This window comes from Hydra vulgaris, chromosome 02, assembly GCF_038396675.1.
Source record: "Hydra vulgaris chromosome 02, alternate assembly HydraT2T_AEP".
NCBI classification, from domain to species: Eukaryota; Metazoa; Cnidaria; class Hydrozoa; order Anthoathecata; family Hydridae; genus Hydra; species Hydra vulgaris.
In genome coordinates this window covers 27,725,292-27,735,810 of record NC_088921.1, presented here as the reverse complement: position 1 = coordinate 27,735,810, position 10,519 = coordinate 27,725,292, and the positions used below count along the sequence as shown (strand labels likewise).

The following is a 10,519-nucleotide window of genomic DNA, read 5'->3' as shown; positions in this document are numbered from 1 at the left end:
GCTTTAAAGCGCATGCTTAAACTGAAATAGCGAAAGCAAAATTTAAATTAAAAAGCATCTTTCTCTTGAGAAATTTAGTAAAAAGTTTGTCTGGAAGGAAAAGGAATAGTCAGGAATACATGAAAAGTTGTATGAAGAGATATCGTTCTGCTGATTCAGTATCACATATCTCCAATACAGTTACAGTACTTTTTTGTACTAAAAGAGTTACTAAAACTTTATCATAAAAATATTTATTACTACTTTTGAATTTATTTATTTAGTTTTTTGAAGTCCTAAATTAATATAATTCAAATATATTTTAAATCCTATCATTTCATACCTTGCTTATTTTATTATGTTGATTATTATTTTATTGACATTTCTGTTATGCTATTACCTTTTTTTTGTACTGTTTTAGAAAATTTAGAAAAATAAATTAAAATTTCGAGCCAACACTGACATTTTATTGTTGCTAAACGTTAAATTTTGTTTTAAGTATTGCAGTACTTCTATCTGTTTTTTGCTCTTTATTCAATAAGTATTTGATTTAAATTAAATATGATTATAATTTGATGTTTTATTACGAGATATATGTTTTTATATATGAATATATATATGAATCTTTTTAGATCTTTTCATGTTATTTTTAAATTTTTTGTTCACACAATTCAAGTTATATATGTTTATAGTTTGCATATATGTTTATATTATGTTCAAAGTTGAAAAGTTTTTGATAAATATATGTATGTGTTATGTAATTGTTTTATAAATGTGTCATTAAAATAGTATAAAATGTATCTATTGTGTATATAAATATTATATGAGGTGTTTATATATGTTATATAAAGTTAAACAAATGTATTGTATTTTATAGTTATTATATATGTTTATATTATGTTGTTTCCATGTTTTCAAAGTGTGTGACTTGGCAAACGTGTTGAGCAAGATTTTGTGTAAAGTTGTTATTTATGTTACTAATGTTGTTACATTTGGCTTACCTTTATGTTGGTGTCTATTGTTAAAAATTATAAGTGGTTTTGTTATTGAAACTCACTGCTTTTAATCATTCACTAAAAGCCACTTAAGAAAAATCATTTTGCCGTATATATACATTTTGTTTATATCTCAATTTGAATTTTTAGAACCATGATGTACCAATATGATTTGTTTTCTTAAAGCTAACATGAAATAACAATATTTAACAACGGCTACTCTCTTATCATGACATCTTATCTCTATCAGATATATTGATTTTCGATTCATATATGATGTTTTTCCTTGTATTTACTTATCCGTTACATTTTTTCATTTCAGATTTATCCTATGATGGATTTATGCGATATAAAAGAATGAATGCATGTAAATTTTTATGAATTTTTTAAAAACATCTGCTAATAATTAGTCCAGTCAATGTTCAAACTTCAATGTTGCATATGTCATTTTTAAGTAGTTTCTAGGCTTTTCTAAATGTGTTTCTTATTTACATGGTTTTACAAGCAAGGTCTGCAAGCAAATTTAAGCTGAAAATTTTTTTTAGCCTTTTAGGAGAATTGGCGTTATTCTTTGTTTAATTTAATTTGTTTAAATATAGTAGTTCTAACAAATAAATGTTTGTTTGTTCTTGGTTTTTTACTTATCTGTTTTCAGATTTTTATAAACTAGGAAACTCACCTAAGCAAGTTTTGTTTTATTTTTTAGTGCTATTGGAAAGAGCTGAAAGTTATTTTTTAGAGCGATTGAAAAGAACTAAAGTGTTTTTAGTTACTTCACACGGTGTAACTGATACTAGTTTGAGTAAGTTTACTATTTTGTTTTATTTTATATTGGATTTATTTTATATTTGATATATATTATATTAAATATATTTTATGTATATAACATGGAAAACTGACTGTAATTTGTTGATTCGAAAGTTTATAAAATTAAATCTGCCTATATTTCAGTATATTTTATATTTCTCTGTATCTATATAAATATTCTTTCTTAAAAAAAATAACAGAATAGAAAAAATCAATAAATTCCTTTTGAAAGTAGTTGAAAAACAATGATGATGTTTTTTTCATATTTCATTGCGTAAAGTGTTATACCACTTTTTAAAGGTATGTCAATATATATATATATATATATATATATATATATATATATATATATATATATATATATATATATATATATATATATATATATATATATATATATATAATTACTTTAGAGTAAAATATACTGACTGAAATTGCTTCAATTTTTTATACAAAATTGTGCATTTATTATTTTTGTGCATTAAGGTAAAAATAATTTTGTGCATTGTAGTCTAGATTCTTTGTTAAATTAAAAATAGTTGATGTAAATAAATATTGTTTAATATTTTTGATTAACGTAAATAAATATCATTTAATATTTTTGATAGACTTATGTATAAAAACATATAAAAAGATATGGATTTCAATAAATCTTAAAGTTTAAATAAAGTCTTTGATTAGAAAAGATCACAATTTGTAAGACTCTTTTATGTTCATTTATTCAGTTGTAACAATAGTAAGATTACTTGTAATATGTTTAATGATAATAGTGAAACTGAAATAGATAGTATTAGGCTCAACGAAGTTATTAATGTAAATGCTAATAGGCAACTTGAAAATAGTTGTCAAATGAAAAAAATAGATCAAGGCAGGATGAAATTAATCGTTGTTGAAATGTAAGAAATGCTGCTTGGCGAGCAGAAAACTTACTTGACAGAATTCAGTTAATGTCTGTTAATTGGATTTTACTTTAGACACTTTAGAACAAAGCAAAGTTTTAGTTTAACTATTTATTGTAACAATTAACACTTTTAAATTTAAATTATTTTAATTTTTTTTATAATTTCTATTGTAAGTATGTTCTTTTTTTCATTTTTTTTTTTAGTTTGTCTTCCCTTTGTCATCTCTTGATTAGCTAGCTTACTGTTGAAACATGGTTTTAATTTTTGTAAATTTAGTATGATATGAAATTTACTCTATTTATCACCACTAAAATGATAATAATTATAAACTAACAATTAAAAACAAACATTTCCACTAAACCGGTATTAATTATAAACTAAAATACACGAACATTCCCACTAAACCGGCATTAATTATAAACTAAAATTAGGAGAAACGAATATTTCCACTAAAACGGAATTAATTATAAATAAATAAATTTATATTATTTATAAAACTTAAACTAGGATAAAACAAAGGATATAATTAAACGATATCAACTATAAACTATAAACTAAAATATACAGTAACCATAACTTAGAATCTCCAGAAAAAATGAATATTTCCACTATAACAATTAACTATTAATTGTAACGCATTTATTTGCCGGTAACGTCAACTAAATAATCACCCCAAAAACGTCAAAACACAATAATCAAAACAACGTACAGAACACTTGAAGGACACTTATCGTACACAGAACTGGACACTGAATCATATTCCCGCTCTGAAATTCACTTCTCAATACTGGACACCTGTCCGAATATGGTAATTTACCTTGCACTCTCTAGCACTTATGTAAAATATCTCTTCTCTTCCCTCAGAACTACAACGGCCTGATGTGTTCCAAATAAGTGGTGGAACTTTAATAGCTTCCACTGCAAAACAATAGCAAAAATAATTTTGTTTACTGGTAACATAATAAAACCAATTACTACTATTTATTTTCGTGTTTTTTTACTTTTGTTAACATGCTGCTTCGGAAACACTTTCCTTCTCTCTCTCTCTTTTTCTCTCTTTCTCTCTCTCTCTCACTCTCTCTCACTCTCTCTCACTCTCTCTCTCTCTCTCTCTCTCTCTCTTAGATGAGAGGGAGATTTAATAAAACTTATGTAATTACTGAGCTCCTACGTATTTCTTAATACCACAAATGATAATGATCATTTATAAGAAATATTTTACGAGTTGCTTGCTATTCTATGAAAAAGTTGCTCAAATTGCTTAATTATAATTGTCCCTTGATTGTTCAAATATTGTAATAAATAAAATCTTTTTAGTCCAAGTATTTAAGTTAATAAAATATCTTATTAAGTTGTGGTGTCATTTGCCTGTGTTGCTACATTGTGTTGTCTAGCCTTTTTATAATCTTTTTTAATTATTCTGTAGACACAGAATATATATTCTGTTATTATTCTAATTCTGCTAACAATAAAATGCAAATAGTACTTTTGTAATTAAAAGTTGTAATTTTTTTTTTCATATCTTTTTTTAGGCATTTGCAGGCTTTACTTGACTTTCCGTTTCTGGTACCTGTGTTGTGACAGATTTTAAAAAGAACTCAACTGATGTTAATACGGTCTTTATGTCGTTAACTATAAGCAAAGGCGTTGCTGATAGGGAGCCAAAGTTAAAATATTTATAAATAAATTTGTATTTAATTTTTTAGATAGTATATCAAGTTATTATTCTGGAAAGTTTTAAATGCGCATGTAATACCAGGAAAATATGGTATTGAATTTTCTCTGGTTATCGTGTTTTATACGTGTTTACAAGAGTTTCAAATGCGAGTTTGATACTCAGTAGGCGTCGTATTGTATACCTGACTTTATACGCATCTAATGCGTATTTCTAATGCGTGTTCGACACGATAAAATGGCTAACATACATACCACAACGACACGTAATTAAACAAGTTTCTAATGCGCATTTACAACTAAATTTGCCGACTGGGTTTTTTATCAAATGCAAAAAGAAGTTTGCAAGGGTTATTATATATATTAATAATATACTATAATACATATAATTATATATATATTATAGTATATTAGCTAGAAACACTCCTTTTGTAAAAGTTGTTTACTCGCTGTCTAATAGTTAAAGAGATGATCAAAGAAAAGGATATCTGTGGGCGCATACTTAGCTCCTGAGCGCTTTACTAATGAAATCCTTTAATATAAACGCACTAAATTTCGCAGACAGGTTGCTAAGAATGTTAAATCAATAGCGTTAGTGTGCAAACCAATAACTATTTCAGCCTCAAATCATAACCCAAAGTCCATTCACTCCAATATCAAAAAAAGTAGAATGTAAAAGATTAAATACAAGTTTTAGAGGACCATGAAGGGAGACTTTGATGAAGAGATAATACGCCAAACTTTAAATGACTCAACGACGTCCATCCATTGCCACTCAAAATGTGTACAGCAGCGATTTCTACTCCATTTACACTTATTTTTCAGACTTTGCTTACTACAGGTTCAGAAGATTGTAAACATTTAAACATTACACTGATATTCAAAAAAAGCTCTAAACTAAAATCATCTGATTACTGATTAGTATCCCTTGCTAGTATCCCTTTCAAAATGATTGAACATTTTGTTCAAAATCAGATTACGAACCACTGCACTAACAGTCTCATACCAAAAAGCCAACATGGTTTCATTTTTAAGAGGTTGTGCTTATCAAACATTTTCGAGGCATTCGATCTGATGACAGAAGCTATGTATCACGTAAATTTACAACAAAGTTCCTCACAAATGATTCCTCCAACAAAATTAATCAAACTTCAGTACTATTACCTTACGATTTCGGAGAAGAAAAATATGTTTGAAAAATGTTACAATTTGCTATGGTTTTTTTATTAAAAAAATACTTTCATAAATATGATGATTGCTACACAACAATACGCTTTCAACAATTATTACCATTTTGTAATGTTTTGTTTGCACAATCATTAACAATTGCAACACTATAACTTCCTTGAAGATTAATTTAGCACGAAAGAATTCTTGAATGAATATGTATAAAGCCATAGCGCTAAACTAAAGAATTGTAGATACAAGAGAAGTAGTTTTTCAATGTGGAAAGAACTTTACACCACGTTTGTTTTACCCACCTTGAGTACGCGAGGTTACTATACCTCTATAACAGGGAGACACCCCTGGAAAAGGTGTGCTAAAAAACTGTGCCGCAAAAACAACTTCTGAATTTAAAGGACGGACCGCCGAGCAGTGAGTAGTTATGTTAGACCTCATGACACTCGAAAAGAGAAAAAAAAGAGGTAACTTAATTAATATTTTTAATCTAGGTTCCTGAAAACGTTCCACGTACTATTGAGTTGTCTATTATCAACAAAAAAACAACAGTATCTGAGTTTACAATAAAAAACTGTCAAAAATTGCGAGTATTGGAATGCATACAGATAGAGAATTTCTTCAGAAATTGTTTTTTTTATTTTATTATTTAACTGTGGAATACCCTGCCGCAAAAAGTAGTTAACTTTACTTTAGTTAACATGTTCAAAAATCGGGTTGATGAAAATTTGCATCATTAATAGAGAAGAACTAAAGATAACAAAAAAAATGTTTTAAATTTCAATAATAAAGTCAAAAATCCAAAGTGGTTACAATATGCACTTCATATCATTGAGGACCATTACAAACAAGTCTCTCGCCTGATGAAAGAAAAACTCAAATAATATAGGGTTTTCTTGTTACCACTGCTTTAAGGAATTTTTCACATACTGTTTCAGTCCTACACGAACCATAAAAAATTCTTTCTTCATGTTTTTTAATATATTTTTAAGATAGATACTTGCAGGGGAGGGCTGGAGCCGGCGAGCCGCTGGTTAAATTAACCCTAAAACCAAAAATAAGCCATTTTAATAGAATGTTTTTGCAAAATATGCACATCGCGCTGATGTGCCACACACTCGCAAACATATCATGTGCGCAACACAAAACACACATCATGTGCGTACGTAAAATACGAAGTGCATGGCTATTGCTTGTGAGTGAGTCACAAGTTGTGAAGCTTCGGCACACTGCACATGGTATCGCCCTGCTTTATTATTTCCTTCGTTACTTGTTACAATTTTATTATTTTTATAATTTGTTCGTTTTCTACAGATTATATAGGGAATGCAAATTTTAACGAAAATAAAAAAATCAGAATTCGGAAAATAAATCTTTTCGGAATTCGGAATTCCAAATCAATAATATTTAATTGTTTTATTTGTCTAGAATATGCTTTGAGGAAGCAGATATCGCTTAAAGCTGAGTCTTTAGGTCTCGATCGAACTTTAATACAAAAGTTACCAGCAGCTGAGAAGGCTCGCTCAGGCTCCACTCTCAATGGCGAAATCAAAATCAAAAATTAAATCTTGAATTAAAGCTCCGACTTATAAATTGTTGAATTGAGCCGGATGGTATGTTGTACAATGAATTCAATTGAATTTTGTTTTCCAACTTTTGCATTAATGTTAAGGGCTTAGTTATTGTTTTCTAATGCTTACTTACGTACAAAATATTGATGATGCTTATTTAAAAATTATTGATCTAAATAAATCAATACACACCGCTCCAGGGTTGGCACGAGTAGGTGTCACGTGAAGGGGGGCCATTTACTTTTTTGTTAAGTAACAAAAAAAAAAGGTCTTCTTTATTTGCCAACTGACTTGTCTAAAAAAGTTAATTTTGCCAACTAAATTAACACAAAAATTATTCATGAGGCTGGGGGGCTCATTCCTCTACCACATACCTCCTTCCCCCCTTCCTTCACGCCAGCCTTGCACCGCACTAATGCGGTGCAAGGCTGGCGCGAGTGCACTCGAATAAACAAAGACTGTTCCAAATCGTAAAATATTACAACAAATGAAATGAAGACATGACACTGTTAACTGCAATTTTGGAATGTTTCCTCTGTCTACTTATAGAATTTAGAACTTATAGAATGTCTTCTTATAGAATTAGAATGTAGAACATTTATATGTAAACAAACAAAAACACAATTTAAAAGTTGTACAGAGCACGAAAAAATCAATTTTAATTTCGGAATTCGCTGGTAAAATTATAGGAATTCGAAACTATATCATGAAAACGAATTCCGGAATTCTCGAATTTCGAATTTTGAGATGCAATCCCTAAGATTATATTTACTATAAAAACCTACTTTGTTTACTGAATTGACAATACAAAATACAATTAATTAGTCTAATTGCTAAGGTAAGTAATGTAAGTAAAATTAAATTTTTAGTTTACATAAACAAACAATTGTAAATTATTATTTGTAAATAATATAAATTCATTCATTTAAAAATTGTGTGAATATAATGGCAGTATTTAAGTTTTAGATTTTTTTAATTAAAAAATGAAGAGAGTGCAAGGAAATTTATTGTCCTTTGTAAATGTCACAAAAACAAAACTCAATGAAGAGATACTAGAGAAAAAAATAAATTCTGCAGATATTGAACCTATACAATCAGTTTCAAATAAAACATCAGCTTCATGTTCATCAGCATCATCTACAATATTATTGGAATCATGCACAGTACGCAATAGTCAACTACCAGATTGTTGGATAGAAAAACAAGTGAGTTTGTTCACAGAACAATATAAATGGTTAGTGGTAAAAGATGGCAAATTAGGTTGTAAAGACCGTTCAAAAATAAAAACCTTAGGAATAGAAAACAAAAAACATATTCACGTATCAAATGAGTGGATTTCATGTTCAATAATTCCTAATGGAACTAAAAAAGACACAAGGCAAGCTTCTCTACGCAAAAAAATTAAAGAACATTCCACTTCATGCTCACATTTAAAAATTCAAGAAACAATTATTCAATCTAACAAACAAGTTTTACCAAATGTAAAAAATAAATAACATTACTGTAAAAACTTTCAACACAGTTTATAGTCTTGTTAAACGAAACAGACCATTGTCTGATATAAAAGCAGCTTTGGAATTACAAGAAAAAAATGGTGTTAATATAGGAAATTGTTTACATTCCAGACGCACTGCCACTAGAATTGTCGAACATATTGCGATGCAGATTAAAAAAACTGTTTTTAAAAACATTATTAATCAAAATTCAAAAATTTGTATCATAATTGAAGAAGCTTCTACATTTGCTAAAAAAAGTACTTTGGTAATATATTTACAGTGTGAAGTACAGTCTGCAATTGAACCTCTCACGATTTTCGTAGATTTAAGAGAATTGACGTCAACAACTGCCGAAAATATTTTTATGACCTTAATAGACTGTCTTACTATGGATTTGATAAAAATTATTTACAAAGAAATCTCATTGGATTCTGTTCAGATGGTGCATCGACAATGTTAGGAAGAAAATCTGGAGTAGCCACAAAATTAACTGAAATGTTTCCAAATTTAATCGTGTGGCATTGTTTGAACCACCAATTGCAATTGGCACTAGATGATTCCATAAGCGACATTAAACAAGTAAATCATTTTAAAATGTTTTTAAACAACATATATGCGATATATCATCAGTCAAATAAAAACCAAGCCGAATTGGAAACTGTTTCTAGTGATTTGAACCTAGAAATAATAAAAATTGGTCGCGTTTTTGGACCTCGTTGAGCATCCTGTAGCTTACGAGCAGCTACTGCAGTGTGGAGAGCATACCCAACGTTGTATAAACATTTTATCCAGTCCAAATCAAATTTAGGAATGGCCAAAAGATTAGCTAATACATATTTTATTGAAGATTTAGCTTTAACGATAGATATCTTAAAATAATTTTCAGTGCTATCCAATGCGCTTCAATCAAGAAAAATTACCATATCTAAAGCTGATCAATTAATTAAGCGTTCAATAAGAGCTATAGAACTACACAAGAATAATAATTTTGGTATCTATGAAAAAAAAGTTCAAATTTTAATTTCATTAAATGAGTTCAAATGCATACCATTTGATTACAATAATAAATTTGTGTCTCTTCCCAGAGAGCAATTATTAGATAGTGTGGCAAAGAATGTGAAAGCAAGACTTTTATCGGCTAGTCATATAAATATGGATGAGGATAAGAATGAAAACAATGACACTGATGACTATAAAAATTTATGCAGCTCTTCGAGATTTTAGATCCTTCTACCTGGTTATTAGATAAAGTAATGTCACCATGGCTAGAAGATAAAGACATGGTTAGAAAATTATGCGAAATTTTAAAGTTTAAAGTAGATGTTAATAATTTTCGTGACTTTGTAGATGCAAACATACAGCTGAAAATGTTCAGTTACCTAATTCAATTTTAAGGACTAAAAAAATAGCAAGCACAATTGCAATAACAGTTCAGAAGCTGAGGGAGGTTTTAACCTTATGAATTTAATTGCATCAAAATTAAGAACTAGCCTTACTGTGGAACATATATCCAATCTAATGACAATAAATTTATTGGGGAAACCAATAGCAAATTTCGATGCCATTCCTTATGTTACATCTTGGAAGAACCAGAATCACAGGTTAGCAACTGAAACAAGGGTAAGAAGAGGGTACAATCATAATGTTTCTGCAAATGAACAATGCATATGGACTCTACAATTATTAATTAATTAATTAAACATATACATACCGTAATATGTTAAATTTGAAATTTATCAGTTTTATTGTGCAATAAATATTTTGTTTAGTTATTTTGCGCAATAAATGTTTTGTTTTGTTATGTATATTTTATACTGTACAAAAATTAATGAAGACAATGTACGCATTTACCAATTTTTTTTTTGAAATAATAGCAAGACGGTTGTTCAAAATTTGGCAGCCCACCCCTGGATACT

General features: G+C 28.6%; 1 protein-coding gene and 1 long non-coding RNA gene across 2 annotated transcripts; both read left to right on the top strand.

Moving 5' to 3' along the window:
• On the top strand, positions 1-4,409 carry LOC136076856 (uncharacterized). Its single transcript, XR_010636632.1, has 3 exons — positions 1-1,341; positions 1,681-1,776; positions 4,216-4,409. It is a non-coding gene; the product is annotated as an uncharacterized LOC136076856 (long non-coding RNA).
• A 3,681-nt stretch (positions 4,410-8,090) lies between these two features.
• LOC136075979 (E3 SUMO-protein ligase KIAA1586-like) lies at positions 8,091-10,298 on the top strand. The gene is given in 6 exon segments (XM_065789433.1): positions 8,091-8,599; positions 8,601-8,989; positions 8,992-9,768; positions 9,804-9,959; positions 9,962-10,024; positions 10,027-10,298. Coding segments are annotated over 6 exon segments (2,166 nt in total).
• The last annotated feature ends 221 nt before the right edge of the window (positions 10,299-10,519 follow it).